General features: G+C 37.3%; 1 protein-coding gene across 4 annotated transcripts in view; it reads left to right on the plus strand.

Moving 5' to 3' along the window:
* Window positions 1-20,387, plus strand: part of PARPBP (PARP1 binding protein) — an 88,949-nt gene that overhangs the window by 65,703 nt on the left and 2,859 nt on the right. For all 4 annotated transcript variants that reach the window (XM_008256982.5, XM_002711227.6, XM_051845816.3 and 1 more), the window contains 3 exons: window positions 4,972-5,155; window positions 7,735-7,913; window positions 10,932-11,013. In XM_008256982.5, the coding sequence (XP_008255204.3) occupies window positions 4,972-5,155; window positions 7,735-7,913; window positions 10,932-11,013 (445 nt within the window). The remainder of the gene's footprint in view (window positions 1-4,971; window positions 5,156-7,734; window positions 7,914-10,931; window positions 11,014-20,387) is intronic.

Below are 20,387 nucleotides of genomic sequence, written 5' to 3' on the forward strand. Positions count from 1 at the left end.
AATTTGGTTGAAGTTATCTGGTATAATCTAATGTTAAACTTTTTTCTTGGGGGCTGGCATTGTGGTACAGTGGGTTAAGCCACTGCTTCTGATGCTGGCATTCCACACAGCACCAGTTCAAGTCCTGGCTGTTAGACTTCTGATCCAGCTCCTTGCTAATGTGTCTTGGAAAAGCACTGGAAGATGACCCACGTAGTTGGGCTCATGCACCCATGTGGGAGACCTGGATGGAGTTCCTGGCTCCTGGCTTCAGCCTGACCCAGCCACAGCCATGGTCATGGATGTTTGGGGAGTAAATCAGTGGAGGGAGGATTTCTCTCTCTCTGTTCCTCTCTCTGTAATCTGCCTCCCAAATAAATAAATAAACCTTAAAAATTTTTTTTCTTTTTAAAAATGCTTTTGAAACATTTTTAATATGTTTTATGTGGCACTTTTAATCACTTGTAGCTTTTTATTAAAGATTATTTATTTGAAAGTCAGAATGACAGACACAAACACACACATACACACACACACACATACACAGAGAGAGAGAGAGAGAGAGAGAGAGAGAGAGAGAGAATGAACAGACACCTTACATTTGCTTGTTCACTTTCCAGATGTCTACAACTGTTGGGACTAGGACAGACTGAAACCAGGAGCCAGGAACTCCATCCTGGTCTCCTACTTGGGTGGTAGGAACCCAGGTGTTTGGGCCATCTACTGCCTCTCAAGCATGTTACCAGGAATTATTACTGGCCATTTGTCTGAATTTATTACTTAGTGCCAGGGGATTTGTGACTTTTGTCAGTAGCTTCCTGTTTCTTTTTCTGCCCAAGGGCCCTGGTGTGATGCAGTTAGAAGTCAGGAGTTGCAGTTGGTTTCCTCTTTCTCATCTAAATTCCCCTCTTAGTGCTTATCCAAAATTATCCTAATGTATCTTCTGAATACTTCCTCCTGCTTCAGCATTCCAGCTCTCCCTCAGCTTTAAGTATTTCATTGTATCTCATGATCCATTGTGACCTCTTAAAGAAAAAGATTTTTATTCACTTTGCATTCCTAGTGCATGGCACAAGTGTCCTGGTGTCATTTGAGTTAAAATTTCCAGAATTTCTAGGTTCTAGAAGCAAGAACTTTAATTAAGCCACTATGTTGCCAGATATAAAAGAGTTAATGGTTGACTTTTTTTCTTTTTTGACAGGCAGAGTGGACAGTGAGAGAGAGAGACAGGGAGAAAGGTCTTCCTTTACCGTTGGTTCATCCCCCAGAGGCCACTGCGGCCGGCGCACTGCACTGGTCCAAAGCCAAGAGCCAGGTGCTTCCTCCTGGTCTCCCATGTGGGTGCAGGGCCCAAGCACTTGGGCCATCCTCCACTGCACTCCCTGGCCACAGCAGAGAGCTGGACTGGACTGGGACAGAATCCGGCACCCTGACCGGGACTAGAACCTGGTGTGCTGGCGCCGCAGGCGGAGGATTATCCTACTGAGCCGTGGCGCTGGCCAATGGTTGACTCTTTAACAGTAAATATATAGCAGTAGTCATAGCACTCAGGTTTGGGGTATTTTGCCACAGATAAAAATGTTGATCTTGGCAAATGTCTGAAATAAGAATTTTTTTTAAAGATTTGTTTACTTGAAAGGCAGAATTATACAGAGAGACAGAGACAACTACCATCTACTGGTTTGCTTCTCAAATGGTCACATTGGCTGGGGCTGCGTCAGGCAAAGCCAGGAGCCAGGAGCTTCATCCCTGTCTCACATGAGTGACAGGAGCCCACGTCCTTGGGCCACCTTGCATTGATTTCCCAGGAGCATTAGTAGGGTGCTGGATCAGAAGTGGAGCAGCTGGGACTCCATCTAGTATTCATATGGGATTCCAGCATCACAGGTGGTGGCTTAACCTATTACATCAGAATGCTAGTCCCTGAAATGTAAGTCTTAGGAATTTCTTCCTAAATACAGTTCTGTTGGTGAGTTATATCATCTTTAAAATTTTGCATTTTTGTTCCTGTAGGAGAAATGGGAAAAGGATGTCAAAGGTGACTTTTTCCTAATATAAATTGAACCATTTGTTGTTATTATAATTGACACTAAGGCAGTCTTCCATATTTTATTAACCATTTGAAAGTTTTCCAGAACTTTTCCATTAGAGATTAATTCCCAGAAATAACACATAGTGCTAATTATGTTTTCCTTTTAGCTACATTTCATCCAATTCATTTCTGGGTTCTCAAATGAAAATGAAAGGAAATAAAGTTTTTATGCCCATAAAAGAATTCCTAGAGTATTCAGACATCTAATTACAAGAAGTATGGCAGACTAGGTCCCCTGATGGACCCTCATCGAAAATACTAATGCTGGATAACATAGTTTAAAAATGCTTCTTAAATGCATTGCTGAGCAGGCAAATGTAATGGAAATACAGGTCAAAAACTAGGTGAAGGAGGAAAGCCAGCTTTTATCTTGAGAGCATTTGCTGAATTTAGTGAATTGGAGATTCTATTCTTATAGTCACTAAAGTCTGAGGGGACAGAGGGACAAAGTCCAGGGACTGCCAAGGTGGGGGGTCTGAAAGGAAACACAACCCCCCTCTAGGACTAACCTCTCTGTGTTAAGAGGAACCAAGAATAAGGGCTTTAACCTGACTACAGGGTTTCTACAAAAACCTAGTTAATGGTAAAATGTTTTAGCATTCAGCTTAAGAATAAGAATGCGATGAGAGTTCCTGCTATCATCGTTTCTTTTCAACATAGTGTTGGATGTCCAATTTGGTCAGGTTAGGCAAGAAAAAGAAATAGGGGACTTAACAATTGAAAAGGAAGAAATAAAACTATTTGATGATAACATGATTTTATATATAGAAAATTCCAAGAATCAAGGAAAACTACTAAAATTAGCAGTAGTTTTAACTGTGTTGCTTGATACCAGGCCAATTAAGAAAAAGAAAAAAGCAATTGTATTTCTACATTATCACTAATGAGGAAAAGTTTTTAAAAATAGTTTCAAAATATGAACTACATAGAATAAATCTAAAGAGGCCTACTCGCCCCTGCCCACTTGGAAGGTTCAGACTGAATGTGACAGTCTCTGGCTATGCCCTCCCACTTTGCTGCTAGCCCAGGGCTTTGTGTACCAATCACAGTTGTACTAGGATGTTTGTCCTCAAGAAAACATTATTCATCCTGCTTATTTCCAGCTCACCTCTCCAGCTCCTTTGTTCCTTTCTGAGGAAGGGTTCAGAAGCACTTGAAAATTTTCCTTTGTTTCTGCCAAGCTCAGTGAGATGCTTGCCTAGAGTATCTGGTCTACCATGGAGTAAGCACAAACCCCCTAAATACTTTATTGTTGCAAATAATAATAATCACAATATTATAATAATTACTATGTAGTTATATCTTTTTTCTTACCATTAGAACTTTAGATCCTTGCATGTGATAATGTTCATTATTCAACAGACAGAAATCACCTCTTCTGTGTGTCAAGTGTAAACTGGTAATAAGATGAGTACAGTATGCTTCCTTTCTTAAGGAGACACTTTTTCCATAAAGTTTCCCAGCCCCTTACTATGAAAATCACCTGCAGTACTCTTAAACCATTGCAATCATCCAATGCCCTTCTCTGGATATGGTGATTTAGTAGGATAGAATCTAGAGTTGATGTAAACAACCATTGACTGTGATTTCAAGAATCAGGAAAAATTAGGAGCCTCTGGTCTAATGCATTACCATAGTATACCGAGTCTCTGATTTTCTCCTAATTTTCTTTTTATATTTAGACCAACTAATGAGATGTGAACAGTCATATGAGGGGGTCTTCCAAAAGTTCATGGAAAATGTATGTTATGAAAAAACTATACCTAGATTTCTATTTTTTTGCACTGAAATAACTTAATTTCATCTTTCCATGAACTTTTTGACATACCTTTTATTGCCAGTGTTTGTAGGGAACCTAGCTGCTCTCTAACCCATAAAGCCTGGCAATAATTATGGCAGTGAGGGTGAAGACTTTGATTCATAATTTCCTTTATGGCACTACTAAGAGAAGTAAATGTGTACCCAAGGCACAAAACGGCAGAGCTGTGATTCGTGCTCAGGCAGCCATATCCCTGAGACCAGACCACTTTTCTGTTTTCACTATGTAGCCTTTCAGGGATACCTGCAAGTGCTAGAGATCCTGTGACTTCTAAAGAGAGGCTTCTTCTGTTGTCAGGCATCTCTGCTTTCTTTCTTGGAATAGACCAAGATCTTTCCTCCTGAATATCTCTCACACTTTCTCCTGTATGTTTTGTTCCCTGGTAAGTCCTCTAGAGGAGGAGGTGCAACATTAAATCAGGGTCAGGCTTGATATGGAGAAATATTGATTTCAGATGTTTTAAAAACACTTGTCGGTCGGCCGTACCCAGTCTGGTTTGCTTTGGATCAGTACTAACTTGCTTAATTTCCTTTCGTATAAGATAACCCTTCACAAATCAGAATGCAGTAGCACATGTTTCGGGTTAGTCTCCTTTCTCCCTAGCCTGGAACGCCATGTGTTCTTGGACAAGTTATTTAATCTTTGTGAGTCTCAGTTTTCTCATTTGTGATTTAGAGGTAAAAATAACAACTTATTGAATAGGTTTTAAGGTTAAATTAAAATAATGGAGAATTCTGGATATTGAATAAGAGCTGCTTTTGTTATCTTAGTTGTGTGTAAATGTACATATTTTAAGTAATGTTTTCATAACTGTATCTGAATATTACTACATATGTAACTAAATTATTTCCCATCAGCTTTCAAATCAAGAAAGAAGTAACTTGTTAATCACTTGCTTTTAGACAAGCTTTAAACTTGTTTCCAATGGCTCTCACCTTTTTCTTAAGTACTTCACTGATTTATAAGATCAAAGCTATATCCTTTGAAAAGTGTTGATTAACTCTAAGAATTACACTCTCAAGTTTATAAGCATGTTGCCATTTAGAATACTATTATGAGGCAATCTTATTTCTATTTTCAGCATTGCAGGGGGTCGGATACTGTCCGTGATAAAGATGCAGCTGATGAAAGGCCAGAACAGCAGGGATGCTTTTTATAAAGCAGTCGAGGAAGTTGCTCAGGATTTGGAATTGAGGATTAAAAATATTATCAATTCTCAACAAGGAGGCGTAGCTGTTAGCACCACTGACATCAGTCCTGCACGGGTAATAAGCTCTCTTTTTCATTATCCTTGTTTACAAAACATTATCTCTTCCGTTTATTGAAGAACTGGTTTACTATTGCTACTTAAGTCAGAAGAATGTGTTTCCTACCTTTTAAGATGCAGTTGAAAATTAAACTTTACTAATAGGATTAGATAAGATTATGTTTCACTTGGGTAAATCATAACATCTTCAGACAAATTGTGTTAAAATGAGGTAATCTCTTTTAGACTAAATATTTATAATTCCTGATGGATATTAAGGTGTTTTGTGGTATTTTTCAATAATTATTCTTATAATTCTTTTTTCCATTTACTCAAATATAAAATGAAAGCCTGATTTCTCTGGTTCTGACCCCAATACTAAGCCTTCTATAGGACAGCAACAGCCCTGCTAGAAATTGCCTCCATTTAGCAATATACTTTTCCTTTATAGCACTCTGATCTCTTATTTCCTACCTCCATTCCCAATCTCCTGCAACCCAATTTTCTCCATACCTGGCAGTATTTTAACTGTCTATTCCTAGAACATTTATTCCTTTCTTGATTTCTTTATGCAAATAGTCAAATACAATAGAATCTAACCACAGTATTATGTGTGTAATGGACTACCATGTCTTTGTAAAACACAGTTTTGGTTATGAGTTATAATCTACTCATTGTAGTTAGCATAATTAACAGAACACTGGCAGCAAGTGTATAGAGAAAGACTTTTGTCTTTTACTGATTTGCTTGTTTCTGTGTTTATTCTTTCACAGCCCTTGGAGACAATTTTTAGCTATTTTTTTGTAACGATGTGTATTTTTGGATTTACTTTGAAAACAGGGTATAGGGAGAAATTCTACCATGTTGCCTCATATACTTCATGTGTCTTAATCCCCATGAGCTTGGCTCAGATGTCAGCCAGGTAATTACTACAAGTTTATAAGTCAGGAACTGTTTGAATTTCAGATCATTAAGAACACTCATGTCTCCCAGTTCTTGGCAGATGAAATAAAGATACAAGCAACATGGTTCTTAATTTTATGTTTTCAACCAAATCAGAAATCTTGGAAGAATGCAATCAGATAAAACTCAGTGAAATTACTATTAAGCAGTATGGAATTCTCTGGTTCTGAGGGAAAATGTGTGTTAAGCACCAGATTGTGATAGGCAGTTTGTTTTAATTTCAGTGGTGCTATATAAGCTATATACATTATGCTTCACCTGGTGGCCTGGGCCTGCCAAGTAGAGAGAAAGGAGGCCAAGACCATGTTGATGAAAGCTGAGGAACCTGGCAGCACTACAACGGATGTCCAGAAAAGGCAGCTTTGAAATCTAGGCACAGTGTCCAACAACTCTGCGGGTTAGGCACTCTGAGTGCTCCTACTTTGCCAGTGAGTAAACTTAAAACACAGAGAAGTTAAGCAACTTCCTCAGAGTTATACAGTACATACAATAGGTAAGTTGCTATTAAACCCAACCAGAAATGCCTCAGAATTTATCCTCTCATGGATCTAAATAAAATATTATGTTGTCATTTTTTTTTCTTTTATTACTCTGTCTAGTCACAAAGGTTTTTTTCTGTTCTCTTTTTAATTTGCTTTCTTTATTGCTACTTTTATCTTAGTTCAAGTCCCTTCATTTCTAAACTGGTCTGTTACGGTATCTTACTTTGTGACCCCGCTTCAAATTTGATAACATTTTTATGCTGGAATATACTCATATTGTAAATATTGCCATTCATGAGTTTTATAAAATGTAAGTAATATTGCTGTTATTCTTGGCTAATAAAGCAAGGTATTTTATCTCAGTCTTATCAAGGACACTTTATATTCTTTTTTCAAAAATATTTCTTTAATATTTATGGTAAAGGCGTGGACCCAGAGAGGCAGAGACACTGGGTTCACTTTCCACTGGTTCTCTCCCTGAAATACCAACAACAGCCAGGGCTGGGCCAGGCTGAAGTTAGGAGTCTAGAACTTGAATCAGGTTCCACAAATGAGTCACAGGGAGCCAAGTGCTTGGGCCGTTACCTGCTGCCTGTCATGGTGTCCATTAGCAGGAAACTAGATTCAAAAGCTGAGCTGAGATGTGAACCCAGGCATTCAGATACGGGAAGCTCCAGCACCTGCCCCAGATCATGGTTTTTGACTGGCTTTCTCCTTTGTAGCTTTAATTTCAGACATAGAGCTTTGGACATAGTTTGTACTTATCAGTGATCATCAATGAATGTCAAATAATAGTTCATTTTTGGATTTATTCTCATTAGTATAATAGAAAAAAAACTCAGAGTTTAAATTATGAAATTGAGGTCACACAACTAGATGGTGGCTACATTTTTCTGACTCAAAGCTCAGTGATAGTTTGGCCAGAGCCTGATAGCTTCCTTTGATGATACTATTTTGTACTTCTGGAAAGTGATAAGGTTGACTTAAGTATGGGTTAGGAGAGAAACGTTCACATGCCTTATGTCCATTTCTCGTAGCTGATGTTTTGTTACTTCAACAACAGTGGAAGTGGAACAGTGGCATATGAAATGGAAATGTGGCCAGTTCACCTACCTGGAATGACTGTTATGCTTAAAATTATGTTTTGTTCTAGCCAAAATCTTTTGCCATAAACCATGACACTGCATACTGTGGCAGAGATACTGTGAAAACCTTACTTGTTCTTTTGGATGAAGAAGCAGCCAGTGCTCCTACAAAAAACAAAGCAGAGCTTTTATATGATGATGAAAACACAATTCATCCTAACAGAATTTCTGTGCTTACACTTTTTAGGTAAGTAATGTGGACATTACATATGTATGTGAATGTTAACTCTAGAGAACGTTTAAAAAAAACATTAATTGTAAAAAAATTGTGATTAATTGTAAAAGATATGCTTATGGTAGGAAACTTCTGTGCTACAGAAAAGTCTAAAGAAGGAAAATAAAAGTTAAAAGGGAGTGAACATTTAAATGTGAAGAAGCTATATACAAAAGGTAGTATTTTGTGAGTATGGCAGGTGCAGGTGTTTGGGGATTCAGCATTTGGTTTTTGCTTTTATTTTTTGTTTTGAAATATTTATTTGCCTTGTTATAAGAACTTTGGTAAATAGTTTCACTTATCTTATCTGAACCCTTACAATAACCCCTTTTCATAAATGAAGAGTTAGAGACTTGAGAGGTATGTTAATACTTTGCCCAAGGGAGCTCAGTTAGCAAGTAGCAAGGGTATCTTTCTCCAAAGTGCCAGGCCTGTGCTCCAAGGACTGCTATTCTGCCTAAGAACAGTAGAGATCATATACATCAAACATACATGGGGTTGACATATACTGCTTCTTTCTCACATTATGAAGAAAAATACTACAAATTACATCAGTGCTGATTATTACAGTGGTATCCGCTTCCCCCAGTACATCTCTGAAACCACGGATATAGTATTGAATCCAATATAGTATGATTTTTCCTGTACAAACATATGTACCTAGATACCTATGAAAAAGTTTAATTTATAAATTAGAATAATAGAAGTTATACGAGTGTAGACTCTCAAAATATCTTACTTTCTCGGTAAGATATGATGACGATGATGTAAGATGCTAAAATGCCTGCCTAATGAAATGAAGTGAAGTGAATGGTGATAGGCATTGAGACATCGTGTTAGGCCACTGTTGTCAGAAGAATGATCACCTGCTTCATGTGATCCTGATTTTTGGAAATCACCAAAAGAATGCCTAAAAGGAGCTACTGTATGTGTAAGACACTGATACTTAGTCTAGGTGGGCTGTCCTAATAGAATGTCAGACTAGGTGATTTAAACAACAGCAGGTTGCTGCTGTTTGGGCCAGTATCTGTCATCAGTATCTGCTAGCCCAGCTGGATTCCCATGAGGGCTCTCTTCTTGGGTTGCAGATGACTGCTTTCCTGCTGTGTGCTCGCGTGATCTACTTGGCTTTTCCTTTCCTCTTGTTATAAGGCCACTCAGCCAAATCAGATTAGAGCCCCAGCCATTGAGATCTCATTTAACCTAAACTACCTCCTAAAAGTCTTATCTCCAAGTTAAGGCTTCAACATATATATGTTGGGGTGGGAGATACAGTGCAGTCATAAGCAGATGCTTACCTGTTTAGCAATAGTTAGGCCAGTTGTTAAGTTAGTTGGTCATATTTTTAAGTGAACATTTACTTTGAGACATTAAAAGTTTTAGATTGTATGTAATACAATATAGAGCATTTTTACAAAATTATCCTACTTTTTGATCTTTTCTATTTTCTACTGGTACTATTTTTTAGGAAACTGGTTGTAAGTCTAAAATTGTGCAATCTCTTCATGATTGCCTTATGTACCTTCTTCTATGTCTTAGGATCCTTTCTCTTCTATTTTAAGAGAAACTTTACTATGGTCTATCATTCAAATATAAAATTTAAATCCTTTAGATCTCCTTTCTTTGCTAGCTTCCCATGAGCAGTCTTTTATATCTGGCCATGATGTAATTCTTCTACATTTTACCCAAAAATACCCAAATGTTTTTATAACAACAAAAATTTCTGTTACCAAGCATTTACTTGTACCTTGTACTGGAATCATAGGAAACAGTATAAAGAAAATGAACATTTTTTTTCCTCTATTTAGCTTAGTCTAGCAAAATTTGCTCTTAGGTAGAAATAGAAATGATTTTTAATATTCTTTCAGATTGAATTCTACCATTTTCTTAGAGAAAATAATTTTCTGTTTTTAGAATTTTATCAAACAAAATTAATCCTCAAGTCGATTTGAAAAAGATTTTCCTGTACTTTATGATGTTGCCAAACACATTTCAATTGTTTACAGTTTGGAGTCTACATTAGCATTTCCATTGTGCAGACAAGTCCCAGTCTGTGTTAATGGTCTGCACCAATATGATAAAATGCAGGACAATGTGGTATATAAATTTAAGTCAATATAAGCTTGTCAGCTATTCCTTCTTAGGGTAGACTTTAATTATTATTAAGTATTATATAATGGTCTTTTGAATCAAAAGGGTCTGACTCTGGCTGTAGTAAGCCAAAAAGGGTTAATTGCTTGAGGAAAACAGATTGGCTCAAGATCTCCATTGTGCCTTCTGACTCTCCTATTTCTATCTTTTTCTCTTTGAATTTTCCTACTCTTTTGAATTTTAGCTTGTGTAGATGGCTTATTTTCTTTACTCCTATTTCCAGATGCCCAAACACATCTGTGACCAATAAGCAAATCGACTTTCTCTCTTGTACAATATCTTGTATAGGGCCTTAAAAGTAGTAGAAGCTCAAGAAATACTTACTGAATTAATTAGCCAAATTATTATTATTTAATGCTCAAATAGGAATTCCAGCTCTTTCATGAACTATTATAAACACATAGGTTCAATTGTTTTTATCCTGTAACTGTTTTTTTTTTTTTTTAAAGGGAAACTTAAAGTTGCTTTGGTTTATTAGTGGCTTAGGCCTTTCTGGGTGGCTTAATAAGACACTTCAATGGTAGATGATTGTATTTGTGAATTACAGAATTTATTTCTCAAAGCTCTGGATGCTGGAAATCCAAGATCAAGGCACCAGCAGATTCACTGTGTAGTGAAGGATTGGCCCTCATAGACTGCATACTCTTGCTTTGTCTTCACCAGGAAGAAAAGGTGAAAGGGCAAAAAGTCTCCCTCAAATGCTTTCTTACAGATGCTGATTCTGTCCATGAAGGCAGAACCCCTTAAAAACTGTAGATTAAGTTTTAATTTCAATTTGGGAGGGACACAACCGTTCAAACCATAGCAATAAATGTTTGCCTTTATTTTTTTTTTAAATAGATCTCCCTCGCAAGTGAGTAATTCATCATTGAAACCTTTAAGAGAACGCGTCCAAAAGTCAATGCAGGAGAAAAACATTAAGGTACAACTTCATGTACTGCCATGAAAATGATAGATAGGTTTTATTTTTAGAAGAAATAGATATATATAGCTGAACTCAATATTATAAATATACATTGTATATGGCACAATAGGAATGCAAAGGAAAATGAGTTATCAGTTAACATACCGAAATGCAGAAACTTTCATTTCTATAGTCTTGACTAATTTGTTTCCAGTTTATTTAACGTTAAAATAAGGAATGAAATTTTCTATTTGCTATTGCTTTTTTCTAATTGCTGTTAAGGGTTGAAAATCTGTTGAATGAATGAAGGGGAAAATAAGAGATAGCGTTCTCATTTATAATTTTAGTGGCTTAAACTGAATCTCAAAATACTGTGTAATTTAAAATTTGTACCTGTCTGCAGACATTTGAATTTTCATTAGTTTGAAATAAGTTTTTCTGTTGTCATATAAAATCTTTGTGCCTAATAGTAGTCAATAATATGTTTCTTCAAGTATTTAAAATTTTTTTGGGATCAGGGCTGTGGCGTAGCTGGTGGGGCCTCTGTTGGCATCCCATATGGGTGCTGTTTGTTAACTCATCATTTGTGTATTTCCATTTGGATATTTAGTCCCAATTAGCAAAGCTTTTAGTTTTCTATTTCAGCTGTATACTCAGAAATCATTTATTTATTAACTGTTTTCTCTATATTGGTTACTAGAACTTGTTAGTAATGCATGTAGATTACATCACTGAGTTTTATACATCATTTTGGTGACTAAAGTTTGTCATCTAGCCGGCGCCGTGGCTCAATAGGCTAATCCTCCACCTTGCGGCGCCGGCACACCGGGTTCTAGTCCCGGTTGGGGCGCCGGATTCTGTCCCGGTCGCCCCTCTTCCAGGCCAGCTCTCTGCTATGGCCAGGGAGTGCAGTGGAGGATGGCCCAGGTGCTTGGGCCCTGCACCCCATGGGAGACCAGGAAAAGCACCTGGCTCCTGGCTCCTGCCAGGATCAGCGCGGTGCGCCGGCTGCAGCGGCGGCCATTGGAGGGTGAACCAACGGCAAAAGGAAGACCTTTCTCTCTCTGTCTCTCTCTCTCACTGTCCACTCTGCCTGTCAAAAAAAAAAAAAAAAAAAAAAAAAAAAAAAAAAAAAAAAAGTTTGTCATCTCTGTGTTAATCGTATATGTACTTATATTCAAGGCATAAAATTTTTTAGAAAGCATCTGTCCTTTGGAGTTGGGTGGAAGCAGAAATGTGACATATAAGCCCTTTGGTTTTCCTTCAGTTGATACCAACAAATTTTAATATTTTGATTTAAAGATCATTGGTATATTTCTTACAACTAAGTAAATAAAAATGAAAAAAGCTATCTGAAGGATGAAAAGTCTTTCTAGAAATTGTTATGGGTCAACTAATTACTATAAGCTTTATACACATTTAGAAAGTTTTGGGTGATATTAGAAATCATCTAATCTAATCTCATTTATAAGTCTGGAAATCAAAATTCTAAGTAAGTGCTTTATCCCAGCTGTTATAATTACCATGAAATATTTTATGCCAGTCTGTAAAACTGGTTAAATACTAGTGAGATTATAATTACATTGCTTCTGTTACTTAGCAGTTGGACTGGCTTAGTTTATACAGTTGTGCAACTAAATGGCAATAGAGAAAGGAAAGAGTTGGTGTTTATGTTTTACAATACTCTGTGAAAATTTAGTTTAGCCAGGTATACAACTGAACCATTGCCAGGTAGAGTACTTGTGGGAATAATAGAAAATATTGCTAAAATTTATTACCAAATCCCCTATGGAAAAGTAGTTTAGCAACTTACTACCTCATTGCCCTGTTACTTTTACTCTTTTAGAATACTGTTTTTTTTTTTTTTTAAGTAATTCAAAGAATAGATGATATATGTTTAGAATATTGTCTTGGAATGAGTATCTCAAAGATAGAAAATATTAGACATCTGAGAATTTTGGTGTACTCAGTTGTGAAATATCCCTGTCTATTATATGGGCACACTTAACTCTTCTTAGTTTCCTCATTCATAAACAGATAATGCTCCTCAAATCCCAAGTTCTAGGAAACCACTTTGGAAATTGTTCATTAGCATCCTTATTTTAGGTCCTCAACTTTTATTTCCTACTATAGTTTATTAGGAAACTCATTTATGATGGTTAAATTAACTCCCCTTTGAAGGAAATTAGAGATTTCTTCCTGAGCTTTCATAGTTATTTTAATATGGCTAAATTAATTCCCTTTGAAGGAACCTTTGGAGGATATTCTTTCTCCATTCCATATATCCACTTTCAGAGCACTTTTAGTAATTTATTTAAAGTGCCCTTAAATTTTCATTAAAAGGTTCTTCTATCCTTAACCTCCTGAAATCTCTGTAAATTGATAGTTTTGTCCCTTCCAGCTTGGTTTATTAGTATTTTGCATATCAGTACAACTAAACAGTCATATACATACGGGTCTTTTCCTTATTCTTTGCTGTAATTGCTTGTCAGAATCATAATTTATTCACTTAATAACTTAAGTGAGCTGATTAGGAAAATACCGGATCTTTAAAAAATGGAGCACTTTAGACAGTGAAAATTGAGATTTAGTGTGAGCAACTAGACCTCCGTTACCTTCATAAGCCGACAGGCAGTTCTGTGCTCCTGGTGTTTGAAAATTCTTAGGTTAGAAACCAAAATTTAACCCCTAAAGTGTTAAAAAAAAACTTTGAATACAGTTACATTAAAATGGGAGACTGAGTTTTACTCATAAAATTTGCCTTCCCTAATATGTGAACTGAATTCAAATAAAAATTGACAAAATTAATCACCAAAGCAAGCAATTATTATAATCAGATATAATGAACTTCACAAGTGATGGCCAAGGAAAGAAATAATATTTCAGAGCATCAAGCTGCACAGCATGATTAGCCCTAGTCCCCAGGTAACTGAGAAGCCAACGGGCTATGTATTCTTGTTGTTTTTACCCTTACGTGTCAGAGAAATGCTGGAAGTGGCAACTGGAGAGAAATGTGGACAGGGAACTCCGGCACTATATGCTGAGACAAGTAAAGGCGCTAGTGCTACAGAATGAATTAGGGAAATTATCCAAACCTGCCATTTGAATGAATGAGTTACAGTGCCTACCTAACTAGATGGAAGAAACTTCTTATGTGTGATACATAGGGAACTCTTCTAAGAGACTGCTTAATGAGACATTTTTCCAGACTAACTTTTCTCTACACCGTTCCTTGGGCTGCAGAAAAATGAAGCATAGCAGAAAATAGGCAACCTTCAACTGTAACTCCAAGGAGAAAAGTTGCTGTCAGACAGGGAGGGAACAGAATCAAGCAGTCACTCACAAATCTGGAGGCTTCAGTTTCTAGGATGCAGTATGCCATGGCAGAGTGCCGTTTCTGCTACAATAACAAAATAAAAGGCAGATAGATGGGAGAAGTATATGTTAAAGGCGCTAGATTGCTGTTTAAGCAAAGAAGTTAACTAAGGAGAGAAAGAAGTCCTCTGGAGTGCACAGTCTCTTGTCAACTGTTTTCTTGCCATTGGTGTTGACTCCTATAAAGGAACTCTCCTGAGGGAGACAGAAACCAATATAGCTCTTGGGTATCTTGAGAGGCTGTAAAGAATTTTGAAAGTTCAGGAGCCTTAAACACAGTTATTTTAACCTACAACACAAATGCTGAAGTTTGTAGCTGTGTGGAGATAGGGAGCTTCAGTCTGGTACGCTAAAATCACCCATTATCCTTGGAATTTTATTTTTTTTTATTTTTTTTATTTTTTATTTTTGGACAGGCAGAGTGGACAGTGAGAGAGAGAGAGACAGAGAGAAAGGTCTTCCTTTGCCGTTGGTTCACCCTCCAATGGCCGCCGCGGCCAGCGCGCTGCAGCCGGCGCACCGCGCTGATCCGGTGGCAGGAGCCAGGAGCCAGGTGCTTTTCCTGGTCTCCCATGGGGTGCAGGGCCCAAGCACCTGGGCCATCCTCCACTGCACTCCCTGGCCACAGCAGAGGGCTGGCCTGGAAGAGGGGCAACCGGGACAGAATCCGGTGCCCCGACCGGGACTAGAACCCGGTGTGTCGGCGCCGCTAGGCGGAGGATTAGCCTAGTGAGCCGCGGCGCCGGCCTATCCTTGGAATTTTAAGACAAGGCTGTGCTTGAACAGTAGGACCAAACTTAGATTCATGGCTGGCCTCTCATTTGGAAATGAAGTGTGGTAGGAGGCAAAAGAGACACTGTGAAAAACCCGGAAAACAGAGGGTGAATATTCTAGATTTTCAGGCCACGGGTGATTGAGATTCCCACAGGGCTGTCAGTTGAAACCCTGGGAGGACATACCTGGAAGTGGGAGAACTAATGCGAGGTGTGATGTGTTATCATGTGGTTACTCTACACTGTGTTAAGGAAAGCAGAGTCTGGTCTGTTCTGTAGATAATTTTCTACCTCCCAGCTTTTGCTTAGACTGGCTTTCTGTGCCCATCTAGCTTCTGCTTGCATATACTTGTTATAATCTATTAGAGCTTTCCTCCTTCCCTCCCTCCCTCCCTCCTTCCCTCTCTTCCTTCCTAAAGCATGGCTCTGTCCTAGGCACTGGAGATATATCTGGACAAAGAAACAGCTTTCCCTGTTGCAATGGACAAGGCTTCCCCTAATATTTTGTGCAGCCAAGATGCAAGAATGTCAATGGAACTTCCTGGTCTCCTCCAAACTCTCTTCAGCCCATTAGGAAGTGTATATACTCCACTCCCCTTCATTCTTGCTTTAGGACAGTCAGCCTTTGAGCCTGGAGCTAAAGGCCAGTGTCCTAGGTTCCCAGGAAGCTGGAGCAGGATCTAAAAGGGGGAGTCATATTTGTCTGGTGGGCATGACTGTGCCCTGTGTGTGTGCGTGTGCATGTGTGGGGTGTTTGTAGGGGGGTGGGGTGGGAGATAGCATAGTAGGATCAGAACAAGCCACCAATTGCCAAACTTAGGGTTTTACTGTTTGTGGAGTTTATATTTTAATTGAAGCAGGTAATAAACAAGTAAGTGATAAGGTGTATTACAAGACTATCAATGCTATGAAGTAAAATAGAACTGGAAAGGGGTTAAAGAGACTATATTCCTTTAAGTGTGTTTTGATTTTAGATACAATGATAATTAGAGGTCTCTTTGAGAAGGTGATGTTAAGCAAAGATTTTAAGGATATGAGCAATGTTTTTCATTCAAATGGAAAAATAATGGAGTTGGGATTTATTGAGTACCTACTGAGTGACAGGTGTTTGCTATACTGGCCATTCTATATCCCTCTTCTCAATCCTTGTTCAGTTCTAGAATCCATCATTTATCATTTTTGAAAGTGTGATAATGTAAGAGTAGACAGATATGTTTAGAAAACTTAACTGGGGTTACATAATTAATGGATATTTTGAAAATAATTTTTCAAACTTGTTTATATATTTAATAGTATAAAGGGGGCTTAGAACTTTAGTTTTCTTAATAGTACAACTCTTAGGATGTCTCTGAGTTTTCAGTGTTTTGACTCATTCATCTTAATTTAACTGGAGTCAGGCTTTCCTATGTGAAGCACTATTTTCCTCAAACTGGGAACCTACTAATAATTTCAATTTAAAAAGAACTTGTGGCAAAAAGACTTTTCCAATTCTTGGCAAATTTGAAGTTCATTGCAATTTTACTGTGGATAGAAATCTTTCCAAAGGGGGGCAAGCATTCTACAAAGGAAAACTTTCAATCCATTTCTCTCATGTGACTTGAACATAAAATGATTTTAACAGCCACGTCTGAATCTGGACATTATTCTTACTTGTTTAGTACTTCAAAAGCACTTTCAAGAGGGAATTGTTTTGCTTATTTGTGATTCCAAATCAAATACACAGAGAGATTTGGAAGATTTGCAACAGGAAGTAATCTCAATTCTATGTAGCCACTAATCTTGTGCAGAGAAATTCAACTTTTATGAACAAAGGCAAAGCAATCTTTTAAGTTATGAATATAAGTCCAGGTAGCCTACATTGTTTAGTAATTAAAGTGAAGAAGCTGATCATAAGTTTACCTTTTGACTTGTCTTTAGAATCATTTTAGAATTGGCCTGCTCCTGAAAGATCTAATCCAACATCTTATAAGAATATCCTCTTCATATGTGTGACTACAATATTAACTATAGATATACATAGCTCTCGAGTTTATATGACTTCAATATTTTAATATGCACATTTCTAAAAATTTGGTGAGGTAAATATTATTCCCACTTATGTGTGGATAATTGACAGGCTTAGTGGTTTATCTAAGATTGTATGTAGTTTATAAGTAATAGAGCCAATATTAGAAGCCAGGTATTTTGACTGCAAATTTGTCGCTTTTCCCATCAGATCATTTTTTTCTTTTTGTGCTGCCTTCTTGGCTGGATGTCACATTGTAGGCACCAGTGACATTCATCATCCACTAAAATCTCTAGGTCTTTTTCATATGTTTTTTAGTCAGATTCTCCTCATCCTGTATATCTGTAATTGATATTTAACTTAAATACAGGACTTTGTTTATCCCCATCCATTTTCATCTTACTTTTTGCTTATGGATCTAGCCTTCTGAAATCTTTTCATCTTGATTCTGTTACCTAATTTGTTATCCCTTCCAGCGTGTGTCAATAGCAGCTTTTATTAGTAGTATGTCTTTGTGATTATGGAAGCCATTGTCGTAATCTCTTCAATATACTGTGTGCCTATCACATAGTTGGAACTTAATAAGTGGTAACTGATTTGAAAAAAATTATTTTTGCAGATGAAAGAACACACATAATCTTTTAATAAAAGAAAAAACTCTTCAATATTCTTCAATATTTAGCTACTCTTAGTTATTTCTTTTGGACATAAGTATTCTAAGATCACCACAGAATTATCTTTCTCATGTTTTGATATAATTTTTATGGTAAATAAAGTGGTTATTATATTTTCACATTTAAACCTGTTCTCAGTATTTTAGGAATCTATTGACTTGGGGTGCATATTTCTGGCTTCACTCCCAATTCTAATTTCCTGCTAACGTACACCCTGGAAGACATCAGGTTATGGCTCAAGTGATTGTGTTGCTGCCACCTGGATTGAGTTCCTTGCTCTGTTTCAGACCTGGTCTATCCTGGCCCAGCCCTTGCTGCTGAGGGCACGTGGGGAGTGAACCAGTGAATGAGAACTGTCTCTCATTATCTCTGTTTCTCTAACAAACATACAAAAATTTTTAAAACGTTGCCTACTAACTCGAATTTTCTGAAATTGTCCTGTGGTTACTAAGGTCTCTGGAATTTCTCTGCAGTGAGGCCTTCCTTAAAAGAGAAAGAAGTCACTTGTTTTGTTAACTGTTTAAGTAGCAAAGGTTTTTACTTAAATTGTACATTTAAAAAGATAAAAATTGCGAAGCTTCCTAAAGATTTTTTCTTCATGCTTAATGCGACATTGAGCAAACATAAGCCGTCTTTCTTAATTACTATACTTATATTTTTACTTAGAGCATTTTATGGATAATGCTGATAAAGATCTTATTGTGGGGGGGTCAGACCTTCCAAGACACCTGTAGATGCTAAGACTATTTGAGTACTAAGGGAGTGACCCAAGACAGCCCCTTAGCATCTCTTCACCTTAATGGCCTTACCAAACTCTTTATAGGCAATTATAAACATATGGCTTATAAACAATAACTCAGGTGGAATTTAATAAACGTATGAAAAGATAGTGTTAATGGTTAGTATTGGTTTTGCTGATGCAAGTAAAATTTGATGGATTGTAATGTATTTATGGTGTGATTTAATGTAGATTTTACTAAGAAAATTTTAGTAGCTTTATACATTGCTTTAATTCTATGTTAATAGGCCGGCACCGCGGCTCAATAGGCTAATCTTCCACCTGCGGCGCCAGCACCCCGGGTTCGGGTTCTAGACCCAGTTGGGGTGCCAGATTCTGTCCTGGTTGCCCCTCTTCCAAGCCAGCTCTCTGCTGTGGCCTGGGAAGGCAGTGGAGGATGACCTAAGTGCTTGGGCCCTGCACCCCATGGGAGACCAGAAGTAGTACCTGGCTCCTGCCTTCGGACCAGCGCGGTACGCCAGCCGCAGCAGCCATTGGAGGATGAACCAACGGCAAAGGAAGACCTTTCTCCCTGTCTCTCACTGTCCACTCTGCCTGTCAAAAAAAAAAAAAAAAAGGATAAAGTCCAGCAAGAGCCACTTAACATCAGTTTTCAGATAGTTTCTACCATAATATGCCCTTTGTAAAAGAGTTGCATTCTTGAGAATTGATGAAGGTACTGAGATGCAAACCTGTTTATGATTGGCAACCTACTTTATTTCACCTATTTTGAGAGTAATAGCCTTTAGATCTTTACATTTTCACCTCTTTTCCAATTTTGTGCACTTTTATGCTTGAATGGAAGATAACTCCAGTTGTCTAATTTTTCATTCAGGCCCATAAAGCATAATTTTTAATGATCTGGGAAATATTCTCAGACCCCATTAATCAGATAGAAAATTATCCTAAGGAAACTGCTTTTATGAAGCAACTGTAGAGGGGACTATTCTAATTTGTTCTAAACCTTGGGCAGTAAATTTCACATTAATGCACTGATCTTTCTGATCATATAATATACAATAACTGAATAACAAAGCCATGTTCTTTTAGATTTCATGAGTTTATCAGTAACTATTCGGTAAGCAACATTCAGCAAAATGTTATATTCTGAAGTGTTAATTCATTGAATTGGACATCAAACTTAAGAATTTGAGGAGACTTCTAATCATTTAGAGAAATCGAACTGGATACCATTAGGCATCAGCTGTAATTGTGGAAATTTGCATCATCTGTGTAGGTACCCTTGTTCTGAAATTTCTACTCCTAAAACAGCTCACTGGTTTTATGTTTGCAGAATACATTCCGAAATCTACTTTTGGCATCCTTTTCAATGGTTGAGAATTTAACTTGATTTCATTTTCTCCTATTTAATATGTAAAAAGTCCCATGTATGGTGTTTGAAATAGATACAAGAGTATATTTTGAGTTTTTGACCATTAAATCACTTGGTCAGACCATCCTATAATGGTATATTTGAATTGTTTTCCTAAAAATTCAAGTTTTAACTAAATAACACCTTTAGCATTTTCTCATCTTAAAGTTTTGACTTTTCGTTTTCATCTTAGCATATCTTCCTTTTCCGGTTTAATTTTCTGAATTTAATATGTTTTTTCCCCATAATAGTTGTACTCTGCATTCTTTAAACATCACAGAAAATAAGTTCTTTATCATGGGTATTATTACTTGACATAATAAACTCACTCTGCAAAGCAGCCCACACATGAGAATGTATAGCAAGAGCCTCTGACGAGTCTAAAATTGTTCTTGTAAACAGTTTCAAAAAGTCA

The sequence above is a fragment of the Oryctolagus cuniculus genome, chromosome 11 (genome assembly GCF_051225735.1).
Source record: "Oryctolagus cuniculus isolate XC-2025 breed Fujian yellow rabbit chromosome 11, ASM5122573v1, whole genome shotgun sequence".
NCBI classification, from domain to species: domain Eukaryota; kingdom Metazoa; phylum Chordata; class Mammalia; order Lagomorpha; family Leporidae; genus Oryctolagus; species Oryctolagus cuniculus.